This window comes from Tiliqua scincoides, chromosome 3 (assembly GCF_035046505.1).
Source record: "Tiliqua scincoides isolate rTilSci1 chromosome 3, rTilSci1.hap2, whole genome shotgun sequence".
Lineage (NCBI taxonomy): Eukaryota > Metazoa > Chordata > Lepidosauria > Squamata > Scincidae > Tiliqua > Tiliqua scincoides.
In genome coordinates this window covers 184,190,294-184,208,410 of record NC_089823.1, presented here as the reverse complement: position 1 = coordinate 184,208,410, position 18,117 = coordinate 184,190,294, and the positions used below count along the sequence as shown (strand labels likewise).

General features: G+C 43.9%; 1 protein-coding gene, 1 long non-coding RNA gene and 1 pseudogene across 4 annotated transcripts in view; 1 reads left to right on the top strand and 2 right to left on the bottom strand.

Moving 5' to 3' along the window:
* Positions 1-18,117, bottom strand: part of XPNPEP1 (X-prolyl aminopeptidase 1) — a 48,178-nt gene that overhangs the window by 10,444 nt on the left and 19,617 nt on the right. For all 3 annotated transcript variants that reach the window (XM_066619558.1, XM_066619559.1, XM_066619560.1), the window contains 10 exons: positions 14,621-14,713; positions 13,294-13,437; positions 12,826-12,921; positions 10,188-10,269; positions 7,781-7,991; positions 6,094-6,183; positions 5,767-5,817; positions 5,490-5,548; positions 4,389-4,466; positions 3,655-3,726 (listed from right to left, as the gene is read on the bottom strand). In XM_066619558.1, coding sequence (XP_066475655.1) covers positions 3,655-3,726; positions 4,389-4,466; positions 5,490-5,548; positions 5,767-5,817; positions 6,094-6,183; positions 7,781-7,991; positions 10,188-10,269; positions 12,826-12,921; positions 13,294-13,437; positions 14,621-14,713 — 976 coding nt within the window. The remainder of the gene's footprint in view (positions 1-3,654; positions 3,727-4,388; positions 4,467-5,489; positions 5,549-5,766; positions 5,818-6,093; positions 6,184-7,780; positions 7,992-10,187; positions 10,270-12,825; positions 12,922-13,293; positions 13,438-14,620; positions 14,714-18,117) is intronic.
* Positions 412-5,621, top strand: LOC136644062 (uncharacterized). The gene is made up of 3 exons (XR_010794073.1): positions 412-606; positions 3,176-3,303; positions 4,315-5,621. It is a non-coding gene; the product is annotated as an uncharacterized lncRNA (long non-coding RNA).
* Positions 3,018-3,134, bottom strand: LOC136646738 (5S ribosomal RNA; annotated as a pseudogene).

The following is an 18,117-nucleotide window of genomic DNA, read 5'->3' as shown; positions in this document are numbered from 1 at the left end:
GAGGTAACATCTGGAGCATGGACTCCCAAACAGAATCCCAAAGAGGATGGGTCTATTTCCTGCCACAAACTGAAACAGAGAAAAAAAGTTGTTTTTTTTAAAGTTTGGAGCTTTTTTTTAATATTGCCACTTTAAAATTCTGGCTCAACTCCTATCGTAGATGTGCTCTGTTCAATGCTAAGTCTTCATAGACTTGCAAGGTCACTGAAGTGAAAACTAGCACAATCTGTAACAAGTTCAGAAGAAACATGTCTGTTCTAACCAATCTATTCCATCTCCCTCTGGTTTTTCTGGCATTGTTGTCCCTTGGTCCCTCCTGCTCTCTGTTAGTGGAACTTTCCCGTCTGGATAACCATCTGCATTTTACTGTTCCACAGTCCAGGCTGTTTGGAAAGTTTAGGTACAGAGGATTTGGCTGCAGTGCAAGAGATTCTGTTCAGTGACCTTGCATTCCCTTCTAGCTCTGTGATTGTACCAAATGAGCTCTCTGTACAGTACTTGACACAAAGGCTTTGGAACCTCCTGTTTCAGAAATGATCAATAGTTTGGCGCTAAGGAGGGTTTTCTAGACAGAAAAAGAAAAGGCAAAAAGAAAATGCAGAAGAGGTAAGCTTCTTTATATTTAACTCGCAAAACCTAGTGAAACAAACTTCGCCAATCCAATCAAATCAGGGTTATGTGAAGTTTGCAATTCTGTGCATCCCAGAACAAAGTAGGTTTGCCTAATTTACACAGGCAACAGAATTCAACGTTTCTTGGCACAGACACTATGGGTTTTTTAAAGCCACCAGAGTGTGCATGCAGCCTTGAATAAAATGTGCAGATCCCACAGAGAATGTCTGTTTCCAAATTAAGAGCCACAGGAGGGTAATACCAACCTTTTTTTTTAGGGCTAAGCCTCTGAAGAAACAATTTCTCTTGAAGGGCAGATCAGGTCTGCTACATTTCCTGCTGAACCAAATGTTTTTAATTTACCTACAACCATTCATTTAAAAAGGAAAAAAAGCAGGTAATTTTTAGGGCCAACAGAAACAATAGAAAGTAGTAAGCAAGCTTTTGAGTTTTGTAGAATTTTCAGAACCAAACAAAAATTGCGGGGGGGGGGGGGGTGGCAAAACTAGGTATTATGGAATCACCCTGCAATGAAGGGCAGGAGGTGCAGACTTGCAAAAGTAAGTACAGGTCATGCCTGCATATTCAGATTCGGGACCCATGGTTTTACTTCACTGTGGATCCCGAGCCCGCAGATTTTCCCATCCTGTAATCCTCTGAACGCAACCAGAGCTGTGCTCTGGCCATGTTCAGAGGTCCTTCTGAGGGTTGGGGAGGCTGCGCGCTGCCTCCCCATAAGACGACAGCCTTAATTAGACTTAATTAGCCCAGCAGATTTCAAGTTACACCAAGAACTGCTGGGACAAACAACCAACCAAGGCTATTATTTCATGTCTTAAGAAAAACATTAAAAAGTAGTTACTCAGATCTATCTCCATCACTAAGCAAAACACACATATCCCATCTATAGCATTTCTTGCTCATCGGCAAAGTGCCTTGCAAACGAGCCTCCTCAGCCTGCCAGGATTTGAATCAAGTGAAACTCTGTCTGTATTCAATGAGCTGGGCTTGTTGGCCCAGCTACTTCTTTCAGTTCTATGTTTTACAGGTCACAGTGCCTTTGCTCAAACAGGCAAATAACCCTCTCCCCTCACCATCCTCTGAGATGTTAGATCTCTGGACATCTGGATATCCTGGAAATCCCCAAACACGTCATGCTTTTGAAAACAAAGTTTTGAAACAGAGCACAGTTCACTCAAAACGTTCTTCAATACAAGATCCTCTGCCATCGATGGAAGCTGTGCAGGAGCACAAGAGACTTCCTAGGAGGATTACACCCCAAGTCTTCCTATAAGGCCCAGGCACCCTGCCTGAGCACATGACATCAAATGCACTCGAGTTAACATTACAAGGCCAGCCAATTCAGCCTTGCTGTCCCCATAGCCTGGCAAATGTCATGGATGCCTAAGTCATTATATTCAAGTGGCTGCTTCACATTGTGACATTGAGGGAACCGATAATTAGGCTGTCTGGAAAGAAGGATCTCATTGTACACATCTTATCAAAGAACATTCACACAGTTACTGTTCAAAGGCCCATTACGCATGTTGGCTAACAAAAAAACGCCAAACCTCTGAAGAAACAATTTCCCTCAAAGGGCAGATCAGGTCTGCTACATTCCCTGCTGAACAAAATGCTTTTAATCTACCTACCATCATTCATTATAAAAAGAAAAGGTAGGCGGTTTTTTCCCCCCTTCAAGTTAACACAACTATAATAGCCTTGGTTTATCAGCCCTGGAGACTGAGAACACTTTTTAAAACCATGAAACTAGCACAGCCCAGATACAGGAAAACATCCTTTCCTATATGCCTCAAACTAGACTTTCCTGTAGGAACAAAGAAAGAATTCAGAGCCAAATCTAAACTACACTGAAGGAGGCAGGGCTCCCATTGACTTCCACAGAAAGATATTTCATCTATAAGTCTTTTGGATCCCATTGATTGGAATAGACCAGGTGCCATTGACAGGTTCCAGCAAGATCCCTTCCTTCTACTCCTTAAGAACTGTACTAATTTATGTATTTAAGAAATATGTATGCCACCTGTCATAATTATTTTTCAAGGTGGCTTACAAAAACCAGTTCAGACAAAATAACATGACCATGGAACAAAAACAGAACAGCAGTCAATGTAATAGTTAAACAGTAAAAGGCTAGAAATAACATTTCAGAAATAATTCACGCACGTGCACACACGTGCACACACACAGAGAGAGAGAGAGAGAGAGAGAGAGAGAGAGAGAGAATGAATGAATGAATTGTGGCATCTTAAAAATTAAACAATTTCTTGATGCATAAGTGTCTGTGGACTATAGTCCATTTTATCAGATGCACTTGTAATGGGGCCCTGATATATAAAAGATTGGTTGGTTGGCAACCTTCAGTCTCGAAAGACTATGGTAGAAGCCTACAGCACCCAGTATTCCCAGGCGGTCTCCCATCCAAGTACTAACCAGGCCTGACCCTGCTTAGCTTCCGAGATCAGATGAGATCAGGCATGTGCAGGGTTATTGGTTAAATCTTACAGTGCAACAAGACTCTTTGCTGTTTTTGCCATTACAGATAAGGATACCATAAAGCTATATAGGTGAAGCACTTTGGACACTCAGAAAAGCACTATACAAAGACTAAATATCATTATGAACATTGATACTATCATCACTGAAGTTCAGTTCTCGTGGCATATCCAGGTGGGTGAACAAGCATACAGGGGAGCAGGAGCAGAGTGGTAAGCGCTATCCTCGATCTAGTTGTATGTACATACGGCTAGAAAAGCAGGGCGAGAGCCCTACATATAGTTGTATATGCTTATGCAACAAAGATCTTCACCTGAATGAGCATAAGTCACCCCTTCACACACGATCACACTCCCTGAATATGTCACAGAAATAGGGCTTGTGAGTCTTGCCTTTCTCCATGCTGCCTTTCTTTAGAATAAACCAAGGCTACCGATATGTATCACCATACAGATCTCATTTAGGACACAGTATGTTTACTGCTTTGAAATAGAGTGTACATTACAGCAGCTATTACCCACTTACTTGTACTGAGCACCAGAATCCAGGAGGTAGATCTCATTCATGGATAAAGTCCGATTTGTCTCAGGAGCTGGCCTGTTCAATGAAACAATGTTATTCACCACCACATTTCGCCACCTCTCTGTTTGAGACCAACAAGTTAAGACAGATGTGGTTGCAAGATAGTTTCTTCAATTATGTAACAAGATGAAATATTAACTTTGAGCTAAGTGTAGTTTTTCTTAGTGCATTTCCCCCATACTAAATCAAAACTACAGTCCAATTAGATCAGTGTCAGGTGCCACAAACATGGGCTTACCACTCTGTAACTAAGGGCACAAGCCTAACCAGGTCTACTCAGAAGTAAGTCCTATTTTGTTCAATGGGGCTTACTCACAGGAAAATGTAGTTAGGATTGCAACCTTAGAAAGGCCAAGGAGCCACTCATAAGGGTACTACTTGGACTTCCACCTGCAGGTGGATCATAGGAACAGATCTTTCCTGTGCATTGCTTCCTGTGCAACCAGGCCATGAAGTCAGGCCTATACCTAACCTAGTTATCACCTTATATCTATGTTGGGAATGTAGCCAGAAGTGCAAAAGGAGCTAACCCTTGTCTAAGCTGTTGATTGACTCACAGAAACTAAATAAGTTACTAACAGAAGTGAATTTTTTTTATTATAGGCAGATACATATTTCCACACAGATGCTCAGGGTTCTTCTGATGGTGTAGGTAAGCGGAGGACTCTTGCTCTTACCTGTAATGAATAATAGCACCATTTGGGCCCGTACTTGAAATAGTAGCAAAGCTCAAGTCAACAAAGTTCTCCTGCTGGCTGAAAGAAAGATAGATCTCATGAACATGAGCTGCTGAGCCACTAGAAGCAAACCTCCAACTCTTCCTAGCAACTCTCCCTTGATCACGGTCTTCCCTGCCCTTCTTCTCTTCTCAGCTAGGATACCAGATTCCAGCTGGAGTGAGATTAAGATCTCTACAGCAAAAGACCTCTAGCCTGTCTCTGAATGCCTAGAAATTGAGACCATTGAAGTCCTTCAGCTTTTGCTGCCGCTCATCAGGAGATCGGCAGTAAATAAAGCATGGTCTGTGATGGAAGGCAATGAGGCTGATGACCTTGTGAATGTCACCAAGATTCACCTGGATGAATTGAATGGCTCAGCATTTTGCACATCTTCTCCTAGCTATGCACTCTGGACAGTATCAACCAAGAACTAGAAGGCTGGGGCGATGGTGATCTGGAAGCAGAGCTGGAGCACACACAGTGGTGTGTCAACTGACATCAGTTGAACAACTGAGATATAACATGGACCAAGGGATGCCAGTGCCACTTCAATGCTCTGCAGATTGCCTGGGCGACTTACCAGTCTGCTCTTGGAACGAGAGTTGAGGGTGAAGAGACCAGAACAGTGGTCCACTGACAGAACAATCCTAACCAACTTTCTAGCACCAATGCAACCACTATGCAGCCCCAAGGTAAAGGAACAAATGTTCCCTTACCCTGAGGAGGCCTCTGTGACTGCCCCCCACCATCACCACCATAGAATGCAGTGGTTGCATCAGTGCTGGAAAGTTGGTTAGGATTGGACTATGAGACAAACATTACTATGCCTGAAGAAACAAGAATCGCATCTTATTGCCTTAACAGGCAGAAGGCATTTGGCAGAGAAGGGCTTACTCCTCTCCAAATTGTTTATCCCAGAAGACAGAACCCTCCCTTACATAGAGTCTCACGGAAACATTAAAAGCATCCAGACAGACATTGATTTCCTAAATGCTTGTATAAAACTGCAATTATGACTATGAAGTTCAAGTATTCTACACTTGGATCTTTTTTTCTTACCTACGGAACTCCTCTGCTTTGTCCGCAGATGATATTTCAGTAATATTGCCTTTGGGAACCTAAGAGACAGGGCTGCTTTAAGTTAACAAAGAACAATGGAAACAGAGCAAAAATGTAGACTTTATGAATCCTTGCCCAGTCAGGCCCATGGTCTCCACCTAGCCCCATTTAGGTCACTGTCACTTTCCCACCGCATCTAACATCTTGTACAATAGTGTACAAGATGTACAAACACCTTTGTACAAACACCTTTGAAAAAAACTATATAAAACCGTACCTCTTTCTCCAGCCAATTGAATAGTTCACACAGAGCAACAGCATCCTTAATCTGTTATTAAAATGGGAAGACGGGGGGGGGGGAGTTTAAGATTGTGATGGAATATACAAATCTGCTATCAGAAAAATCTGACCCCCAACATTTAAGGCATAACAATATCAACATAAAAAAGCAGGTGGTTTGTTTCTACCCCAAGCCAAAAACAGTTCTCCACCTCCATCAGCAAAACTGATGGCTGGGTACACAACCACAGAGATTAGCAGAACCTGTTATTTGCAGCTGTGCAAGCTGCAGACTGTCACTTCAACAAAGTGGCAGGTCACTTACATGAGCTCTCCTCATGCCTTCGGCCTCTGCTGGATTCTTCACAGCTTTTGCAATGCAAATGGGAGTGTAGGGGCTGAGGTAGCAGTTGTCCTGGGGCAGAAGAAAAAGATTTTGAGGTGGAGCCCAGCTGCCCCTTCTGCCCAGTTCTGAGCCAGGTGCAGAACTCTCAGCTAATATGCTAAGCAGGTCAGCCACATTTTTTGGATCCTTCTGGACCACCAGGATCAGCTACAGGAGTCACACAATACTAATAGCCCATATTCTAGTGGTTTTACTTATCCCCAAACTATACAAAATGTGTCACATTTCTATTTCTCTCTTCTCTCAAGAGCCTCTGGGCAGATATCTTGGATTTTCTTAATTTTAATCCTCAGAACCACCCTGAAAGATTGGTTAGGTTGAGGGACAGATTTGCCTCAGACCACCCAATGACCAAGCAGGGATTTTAGCCTGCCTTTCCCAACATGGCTCCAGCAGTTGGAAATATCAGAGACCCCCAATAGGCTTCCACATGATACTAATGTCAGGAAAACTTTCCACATGAATCATCTTTGTCACTACTGGCTAACTAATTAGAATTAAAAGCTCATGAGGAAAGTCTAGGAATCAAGATGGCTTTCCTGGTATGGAAAGGTGGCAATGACAGCATCAATGGTACACATTGGTTGAGGCCACTGCTAACTTCCTGAGCCCCTAGCTCTGCTGCTTTTCTATCTTGCTGTCACAGTCTGTTCACCTGCTCTCTCCAAGAAGGCAAGCAGTGACAATGGTGAGAAGGAGCAACTGCCTCTGTTCATCTTACCCTTAGGCAGTACAGTGCAGACTGGACCAAGGAAGAGAATCAGCAAATGGGCAGCAGTATCAAAATAAGGAGTAAATGGGCGTATAAAGGGAAAGCCACTGAAAGTGTCTTGTCAAATTCTTCCACAGCCTGCAGGTGGCACTTGGGGCAAACCAGAAAAGTACACAAAATTCACTACCATCAAAAAAAAATCACATCTGAAGTCACTATTACTATGTTTTGGGGACGGACTCAACTTGCACTGTGTTAGTTGTACACGGAAATAGGTGAGAAGGGCAACCTTCACATCACACAACCTGCATTGAGCTACAGAAAACTTTAAATTAAGGCCTCGAAACTCCTGAAAGAGGAGTGGGTTATGAATGCAAGATGCTTCTTGTGCAGAGAAGCCAGTACACACAACACTGAAGCAATACAGAAAACAGTTTTGCATCACATTGCAGAGGTAGCAACTGGGGGGGGGGAGCCTCACATGCAGTAACAGTAACTTATCAGAGAATGCTGTGCTCCTCCAAGCAGTCACAGCCTTCTCACTGAACACCAAGAGAAGGCTGCTGTGTTTCGCTCCCATCAGAATTATAAGAATGGAGCTTCTCTTTGCTCTGCACTAGAACATTTTCCAACCCTATCTACAAGACAGCTCTTTGCTGCAGGAGCCAATTTACTCAAATTGCTGACCAGTTTTAAAGCTGACAACCTTTTGGATAAATTGTTCTAATGAGTTCGCTGTTTGCTCCCCAGAGTGGGAGACACCCACTGAGAGCTTGGCTTGGCTTTCAAAGCCACCTTCCAAGAGCGGACAAGGCCTGTATCCGACCCAAGTGAAAAGGCGCGTACACAGCGCAGAGCTTGGAAAAGTTGGCTGCCTTGCCAAAGTACACAAACCTTGGGGACGGCCTGGATCAGAGCATAGCTGGCTTTGTCACTGAGCCACACTTTCTCGTGGGAAGAGAGGGTGTCACAGAGGGACTTCAGTACTGTCAGGATGGAGTCGTACGGCAGGACTTGGATGCTAAACTCCGCATCCTGAGTGGAATCCAGTAGTAGGTGCTCTCTCACAGCTGGGTCTGCCATTCTGTCACCATCAATAAACAACCTGTAGGAAATTGTGGACAAAGAAAATATGGATGAAGTGTGTGGGGTTCTCCAGACCCACTGTCAGGAGCAGCCACAAAACCCACAGTTCTGTCCCATGAGGTAAGCCACTAAGGCAAGTCTGCAGCATCTCCCTAGGCTGCAAAAGGTGTCCAGGCACTGAAGTGACTCTGACCACCTAGGCTGGCTATTTGTTTCCCCAAAACAAGAAGAAATATATGGGCTTCCTGTTCTGCTTGAGACTTTAACTGGCAACAGTATGTCCCAGCTCACAGCTTGTTCTTTGGTTCTGAAACCACCTACCCAGCTGCCGCTACCCCACCTTCCATGGCTCAGTTGTGCTGAGGGACTCTGCTGGACTATGCAAGTAGTACTATGGCCACTGTGGACTAGGCACAGTGGTAGATTACCACTGGAGTGGAGTTCCCCTCACCTCCAGAGGGGGCATGTGCAGGGTGTGCCTGCGGATACAGAATCTGCAGATGCAGGGACCCCCTATATGTAAAAACATCCAGTTCAATATGACAAGGTAAAAAGTAAAATACAGTGGGATTTGGGTATCAGCAAATGCTGAGCCTGCAGCTCGAGGGCCTCAGAGTTCCTCCCAGACATGACCAGAAATGTGTGCCTTCCCAGGGCATACAGCCACTGAAGCCACTAAGCAAACTGAGGTCTCCCTGATGTGCTGACCAAATCTAATATGCTGCTTCCACCTGCTGTTTTCAAATCCCAGCATGATAAGCTTTTCATCCATAGAAAACGGCACAGGACTCAGGCTAAGCTCTAGAGCTCAAAACATGTGACTTCCGGTTTCACAGAGAAACTTGAAATGATGTTTTTAATGCTTTATACGGCACTGGGAGGCCCAGGAAAATCCTGGCTTCCCTAGGCCTCCTAATGCCTTATATTGCATTAAAAACATCACTTCCAGTTTCTCCATGAAACCGAAGTGACATGTTTTGAGCTCTAGAGTTCAGCCTGAGACTGGCAGAGGCTGTGGACAGAAACTCTGCTGAGTTCAGAAGACTCCAGAAGTGAGGGGAGCTGGGCTCCCCTTGCCTGCAGAGGATTCAGATTGCAGGGATGTTAGTTCACCTGTATCCACCATCCATATCCGAATTTCAGCTATTTGCACGGTGTTCCGGAACGGAACCCCCACAGATAAGGGGACACACCTGTATTTTACATATAAAAACATATTGAATGTTTTTAATATTCAGAGTTCATGGCCTTAGGCATTTCCTCACTTAAGAAAAGAAGGAAAATATAAACGTTTTAAATGAATAAATATTATCATAAACATTTGAAAAAGTGCTAGCTTGCTGCATCATGCTTCAGCCTGAGAACTTCCCATGTGGGGTACAGCAGAATTCTTGCCACAGAACAATCACAGGTAAAATCATCTTGATAATTTTTATTCCCACAAAGGAGTTTAGCCAAAGGCCACTTGGCACTCTGTGGATCCCACATGGAGACTGCCCAGAGATTATTCTCTCATGGCAAAGCTGCAAACAGTGGCTGTAATATTTGAAAACTTCCAACCAAGGGGTTTGATCTAATCTCCTGCAGCATCAGCAGATGCCAGAGTTGTGCGCTACAATTGGCAGCCCCCATCCCTCTAGGGCAGGGGTCTCCAAACCCCGACCCAGGGACCAGATGTGGCCCACAGCAAGCCTCTTTCCAGCCTGCAGTCAACCTCTTGTCCCCTGAAAGCCTCTGGTCCACTCAACTGAACATGACCAGAACTGTGCTCTGATTGTGCCTGGAGGGTGTTCTGAGGGCCAAAGAGGTTGAATGAATGAGCCCATTCATTCATTTATTCACTCATCTAAGTTCCATCTCTAATTTAGTTATTTAAATTTTATATTTAAATTTTTTTTCCAGCCCTCCACACCACGCCAGATATTTGATACGGCCCTCTGGCCAAAAAGTTTGGAGACCCCTGCTCTAGGGGCTGCATTCAGGGTTAATTCAAACAGGACATCAAAACTGACATAAAAAGTCTACATCACAGGCAACCGCATTTGTTGAGAGATGTGCTGCTCTGCACAATTCTGCACAATCCAGATAAATAGCTTCACTGGAATGATAAATTCTTCAATCATATCCCGCCATACACCTTCGCAGGAAAATACGTATGTGACAACCATCCCAGCAATGTCACTGAAAGCAACAAGGAAGTCATGAGATACACTACCTGATTGTGTTGGTCCCTACAATGGCATAGGAAAAAAACACAGGGTTGTATTCAACATCTGAGCCTCTGAGATTAAAGAGCCCTAGAAAATAAAGAACCAACATTATAATCCTGATTAGAATTCAACATTTTTATTGAATTTTTATTTTAAGAAAAAGGAAGGGGAAACCTCAATCAGGTGCAAAGAAAGCTGGTGACATTCTGCCACCCCACTGGTAATAAAAGAGTTTTGCCACAAGATGGCACCAGAAGCATTGGCTATAAAACATAAGGAATAGCTTTCAAGTTCTGTACATGAAACAGAGCTTCAGCTAACACCGGCATTTGTTCAGCATTTTTTCTCCACTGGTTCAGTTCAAAATGTGCTTGTGCACTTGGCTGCAAAGAGTAAAGGTAACAATCTAGCCTTGATAAACAATATAACTGTGTTATATTGATAAATGCATAAGTGATGCACAGTTGCTGCTGCTGCTGCTGCAGCTAAAAATAAAATAAAACCTGCTGCAGTTGTCAAAATAGTAGCCAAGAGTATATATACAGAGCCTGTGTAAAACCAGTCTGCATGTTTGCTTCCTCCACACAATCATGAGAAATGAAGAAAGAAAATGCATGTGTAAACCTGTCTAGAACTGAATGAATTGTCTCTCCTGCAGCCCAATCCTACCTGTGTGGTGATGCAGCACTGCCAACATGGCATCTGCTGTATCCTGCAGAGGAGTGTTGGCATGTTGAGGCCTCCTCAGGGGAAGGGAACACTTGTTCCCTTTTCTTGGGGTAAGCACCTGCTGTTGCCATGGGTCAAATCAGACTGCTGCCAGCTGTATCAGTGGAGCAAAGCCATGTTGACCAGTGAAGGCAGATCAGGCCTGGGAAAGGGGCACCACTGCCACCAAACCCACCCCCTTCCTGGGCCCAATTCACCCTCCTCACCACCCTGGTTGCCTCTCCATTCCACCCTTCCCCATCTCCCTTCCAACCCCTGAACGATCTCAGCAGCAGCAGCATGTCCGTGGTCATGCTTGCAACAGCAGCCAGCCTGCACCCACTTTCACTGTCATATTTGTGACAGCCATAAAGCCATTTACTCCCACCACAAAGCTTGTTTTGGCAGTGTAAATGGTCCATAGGATTGGGCCACCAGTTTGTGGGGTACGTTTTGACAAAACATGTTGAATCAAGCACTCTGAAGATCATCATCCACATACTGAAGCCTTCTTGAAATTACAAAAGACTAGGATGCAGAGGGTAACAAAAACCCAGGGCAGTTTGACAGGAAGTCATTCATCAGAAGACAGAAGCTTCTCATGTTAAGCGGAAAAACAAAATTAATCTATGTTTCTGGCAAACAAGGAAACTGAGGAACAGAACAATGGGGGATGAGATACTCAGCTTCTGATTTGACCACACAGCTTGACTCCCAGACCTCTTATCACATTAGATTTTTCACATAAAGACTTCTTCCAGTCTAGGAAAAACTGTGGCCTTAACAATCTATGTGAAACACTATCTCTGTGAGATATAGGAGGCTGGGCTAGAAGGGCCCTTAGCCCGATTCAACAGAAATCTGACATATGTGCCAGCATCCATGTGCTGAGACACAAAAACAAGCAGTAGGTACAGCAGCTACCTAAAATGTGCAGGAGTTATTATTTACAATTATAGCTCACCTTTCCACAAAATTGGTCAGGGAATTGTGCATGAGTTTTATCTTCACGACAACTCTGTTGTGGCATACTACTTGCTAAGGTGTGATAGGCTAAGAGAGAGTGGATGGTCCAAGTTAACTCAATAACCTTATGAATGAGTAAGCACTTGAACCCAGATCGCTTGGTTAATTTGACACTTCCACCACATTGGCTCAGCTAGGATACAATCCTTGCACACTTTCCTGCAGGTACGTTTCCAATGAATGTAATGGGCCTAACTTCTGACTACAGAAGCACAAGATTGTGCTGTAAATCCCCTTGTAGGATAAAGAAGAAGCCCAAGGCTATTGAAGGCTATCCCTTCAATAAGGCACCCAAAACCAAAAAACTAGTCTACAATGTTAAGGCTTTGAAAATCGGTGTGCATAGGGAGTACTAAAGCTGAGAGCGTGCAATTCACCCCAACCTGCCAAAGGAGTCCATGGCTCAGTAGGTGTTTGAACTCAGACTCCCTGGACTAAATCCAATGCACTCTCCATCTCTCTTTAAGCTGTCACACTACTTGCTATTTTGTGCTTTTTCACTCAAGTGTCTATGGATCCAGCTAAAAAGAAACTGGGGTACAGTGGCCTGGGAGCAGGATTGTGGTGGCCTGCCACAAACACAAGAGGCAGCAGATGTTTTACAACTCATCCTGTTAACATCAGGTTACCTTTATGTAAAAACGTGGCAAGTTGCAGTATCAGCCCCACCAGCACTCCTGCCTTCGTTCAAAAGAGTTGCCACTGACCACTAAAACAGCCAACTCCTCCGATCACTGTCTTTCAAGAACAAAACCGGCAGACTGCAATTGCACAACAGGTCTGTCATCTAAAAGGTCTCTGCATAAGCTGCAAGCTTTCGCTTTTCCAGCGGTGCAGAGATCGTGGACCAGAAAATAAAGAGGGCAACAGAACAGTGTGCAATGAAACTGGACTGATACTAGCACTTACAGGCCACTTCATCCAAAGCTGTCACCACAAACCAGACAGCCTTCCGTTCAGCCATTTTCACCCGCAGAGCTGTGATCTTGTCTTTCCAGCTGATTCCTGCAAAATGGAATGAAATTACAAACTCAGTCCAACTAACTTATATGGATCTAACAGTGCAAGCAGCATGCCTAGTTAGAACTGTTCCACTGTGATCAGTGGGGCTTACTCCCATGAAAGTGTGTGTAGGACTACGCCCTAAATGTAATAAAGAATTTACTTCTAAACTTGGGGGTAATTTACTTCTGTTTATGTACAATGCTTAATAAGTATTATATGTTCTTATAAGTATTATGACAAATACAGTAGTCTTCAGTAATTTACCTTCTCCTTTTCCAGACCAGGCCTTTACAGAACTGCAAGGGGAGTCTGCCGAGATGGTCAGGTCATCATCAACAATATACTTACAGGCATGACTGAGAGTTTGCTAACCTGTGTAACTCAGGCCCAGGGTCATCAAGGGTTTGCAAGGCCGTGGTGGCCGATCTGCCCATATCACATTAATCAGATTGTCATGGACTGGAACAAGAGCATGGCCAGCACTTTTCAGTACTTTAGACATCCTCTTCCACTGATCTAAGAAAGACAGAGAAGTAAAAAGAGTACCTTGGGCTACACAATAAAGGGTGCTGCCAAGAACCTCAACCTGCAAATTACCTCCATTATTTATGTTAATACAGCAAAAATAAAACAACGGTCCAAGAACACTCCATGGCACTATTTAGACATGCAAACAAGTGTTCCACGACTGAGAGCAGAACTGGGGTCTTCTCCAAAACCATTACAAACAGGACAATAATTTTACTTTAAAATAGTATTTTTATCCACTTACAGCTTTGGAGAAAAAACTGGAGATGAAAGGACAACTTCTGCTAAAAATTTACAAATCAAAGTTGGATTATTTAACCAAATTTGGGGACAACACAGATCCTTATTAACTTCCTCTGAATCCACACAAACAGGCTGGAAACTCATGTCTACTAGATTTATGAACTTCCCAAGTTGCCTAAGATAACTGATTGAGCTCTCTTTTAATGTCACAGTATCCTGTTACCTACTCTGAAATTCTTAGGGAATACCTACCCTATTCTTAGGGATGATTTCTATCATTGTCCTTTCTCCTCATCACTACTGAGCTACCACTACTGAATGACCTTGGTCCAATCACTATCTCTCAACCTCACTGGGTTGTCACGTGGATAAAAGGAGGAGAGTACTATGTACACCACCCTGAGCTCTTTGGAGGAAGGGCACTATAAAAATATGAACAATACATAAAAATAAAAACCTTGGGGCAGGATGACAAGTCCTGGAGTAAAGCATTAGTGACCCTTTCCTAGTGGTAAAAGTATTTTTTTTTAAACTAAATACCTGGTAGCTGACTGTCCAAATCTGCTTCACCTTGCCTAACGGCAGGTTCAGTTCTGAGGGTTTGGATATAAGGTCCTTATAATGCATTATGTGGGGGAGTGGGTGGGGTGGGGTGGGGGAGAAGTATCCCCATACATTTACAGTATTGCAAGTCTATTTTAGTTGATATTCTCTGTAAATTTTTGCTTTATAAACTGTTTTGCTAAAAGGATGATGATGATGATGATGATGATGATGATGATGATGATGATGATGATGATGCAAAATATTCGTAAAGCAAGTCTGTGCAAATTTTTCTTCTAATATCTCCTTGATGAGTGCTGGAGTTGTGCTGGTCAGGAAAATCTAAGCACTGGTACCAAGAGGGAAAGCACAGGGGCAAACTAACCTGCAGGAATGATGAAAGGATCGACTCCAACTTTGGAACTTTCAGGGAGCACACTCACAAGCCAGTCTTCTGGTGTGGGAGTGTCCTTCAGGCCTGAGGGCAGAAAGAGGAATATACAAGAAATTGCAAAGGTTAAAGAGAGGGTGCAAGCATGAAAACTGAAACAGCAAGATTAATTGGACAGCTACAACAGCAAACATACAGATGTGCTTCCAAGTTTGCTTCCAGATTTGCTAAGACTGCAAAGCCGGGGTGTGAAATATTTTCATTAAGAATATTTATATACTGCATTTTGAACAAAACATAGAACACAAAGTGGTTTACATTGCTAAACAAATAAGCAAATGGCCCCATCCCCGTAGATCTCACAATAATTAACCCATTTCTGCCCTGCCCACAGGTGTACACATTTGGTTCCTGTTGCATATATGCAATGTTGGACAGAAACTGTGTAAAAAAAAATAGATATACCAAGTTACATTTAGGGGAAACCGTACATAAATTCCTAGGAAGAGGTTGCCACAGCTCTAAAGTCATTACCTCCCTAAGTCCTATACACACTCATACCTTTCGCTACACTATAGATCAGTGGTTTTCAAACTGGGGTGTTGCAACACCCCAGCCTGAAGGCCCTGGCCTCTGCCCCCTTAAGGGGCAGGGGGCAGCGAGGAGGCAGCGACACGATCTCCAGGATTGCATCACTAACCAGGCTGCAGGGACTGGGATGCACTCACCAGTGCACTCACTAGTCCCTGCAGCAGGGTCCTGGGGGTGAGGGGAGCCCTGCATGAGCGTCTGCAGAGCTCCCCAGCCTTCCAAAAGTGAAAGTGGAGCGATTGCACTCCACCTCCGCAAAACCGGTTTGACACTGCTGCAGGGACTGGTGAGCGCATCCCAGACCCTGCAGCCCCCCCCAAGCGATGCAAACCTGGGGATTGTGTCACTGCCTTCCCCCCACCCCTGCTGCCTCCCTCCTCTCCCCTGCAAGGACTTACTGCAGTTTTCAAACTCCCTGAGAGTTTGAAAACTGCAGCGATTGATTGATTGATTGATTGATTGATTGATTGATTGATTGATTGATTGATTGATTGATTGATTGATTGATTGATTGATTGATTGATAGTCTGTTCTATATAGATCTGTTCCCAGTAGTACAAGAACTTTTACAGTCCCCTTTCATTCCTTCTGAAAGCATATAGGTTCTCATAAAGATTAAAATCTGTGTTTGGGACACAAGGATACAGTGCAGATATACTCTAGAATTCTGCCACCTCAAATGACCTTATCTACTCTCTAGTATTTTATTTTTTGAAAAGTTGCAGAGCATCCACTTTCTGGATATATAAAGTTGTCTTATACAAAGTCAGACCCCTGATCCATCCAGGACTGACCTGCAGGGTCTTAGATATTTGCCAGCCCTGCTAACTCATATCCTTGTAAATGGAGATTGTAGGAAGTGAAGCCAAGACCTATGTGCAAACACTGGCATACCTGGGCGGGGTGTCAACAAGTGCAAATGCCCTGGGCAAGGACATGGGAGATGCTGCAAAATTGCCTCCCCCTCACCCAGTGATGCTCTATTGCACCACCCACTCACCAGTGCAGCTGGAGCAGCACGGAAAAGCTCTGAGGCTGGCTGCGATCGTGGCCCCCTTGGAGCCTGTCCCCACCAGCCCAGGGCCGCCTGCCCTTTGAAAAAGCAGAGGAGGAGGGCAGCCCCCAGAAGTAATCATGGTGACACCATCATGTCACTGCAATTACTTCTGGTCAGGAGACAGCACACAGGCAAGGACTGCCAGTGTTTGCAAAGTATATAGTCCATCACCAAATTATGGTTCTTTCACTCCCTACTATTGCCACAGCTGTCCACAGAAGCAACACACCTGGGAGTCAGCAGATTATAACCCTTTCCTTCTACTCCCTGACTCAAAATGAACTCAATGTAATAGGAAAAAAAAAGGAGGCAGGGTAACCATATAAGCTTTTTACTTCTCATGGCTCATATCTTCGTCTCCTACTCTCTTTCCTCATTGGTCATTTCATATATCTCCAGGACAGAGAGCTTTGCAGTTACAAGGCAACCATGAGACAGGCTACCTACATGCTAGATACTGCAATTGTAAATAGTGGTAGCAAGTTGAGGGGAGTAACTGAAAGGAGCTGAAGTGCTAGGGGAGGAAAATGTGATACTTGGAAGAGAAGAATCTCAACCACTGCAGTGAAAACAATTATAGGAGGCAGAGAACTGGCGCCACAGACATAGATCTTCAGAGTCCAGTTCAGTATTTACTTTTGGAAGTTCAAGGTATCTCAGTAGTCCAGAGTAGGCTGAAAGAGAAAGCATGCCTCCCCCCCCCCTTTCAGATCCTCAGTCCTTCCCCACAAACTGCTCAATCCACTACAATGACAATTCAATGCAATTTCTGCAGGTAGAAATATTTCAGTCAAATATATTTTAAAATATTAAAAAAAAATAATTTTGGGATTATACATCAAGGTGATGGAATCTGAACTACTCTTACAGCCTCCATTGTTCGGAGGCTGTTTTTGGGCAGTCCGAAGCTCCACAGCCTCCACATTCCTCCATTTGGAATGCTGGGTGCCAGTTTCACAGACCCTGGACTGCGAAATAAGTCTGAACTCAACAAAAATGGCTTTTCCTGTGAAAAGTCACTGCGAAGTCACTTACAAAGCTGACTCAGCATCTTTACTAAATTGTTGTCAATCAACACAGGCAATATTCAAATTAACACAATCAGGTGCTTCTTTAAATTTTACACAGGAGCATGTGATAACCTGTACATTTTAAAGTACAATCAGCTTGCATCTTGCACTCAGTCAACTTCACACAGCTGGCAAACCAAGAACAAAACACCAGCAGTTTAAATACTGCAGGCCAAATTTCACTTGCCATTCTACTTACTAAACACATGCCTTGGAGGAAGACTGAGATTGGGAGAGCAAAACTGCTGTTCCTGCCTGTGTCTCAACATTTTTAAAGAGGTAGCATGCAATTTCCAGGCAATTTTAAGTATACACAGTTTTGGCTTTATGCTCCATCCTTGGGACGTAACCCTCACTTTTGATGCAGGCCAAATGCCACTCTCTTTGCCACTATAATGCCACTCTCTTTGCAGACAGGCCACGCGCAAAATCCTGTGGCCTATCCCAGAGTTATTATTTGCTTTGCTTCCTACAAGCAAGTACATTCTCCATGGTAGACAAAAGCATGCTGGGAAGGGAGCAGATCAGGCCCTATTCATGTCAGACCCACATGAACAAACACTGCAGCTTACAGTATTATTCATGCTCTTTTAAAACTATCCATACTCCTGTTCCTTCTGCTATTTAAGAACAGGAACTAAAGAGAATTAATGAGTTAAAAAAGTAAGTTTGCTCAATTAAGGACGCAGTCCTAACCAACTTTCCAGCACTGGCCTAGCCACAATGCAGCCCCAAGGTAAGGTAACAAACATGCCCTTGCCTTAAGGAAGCCC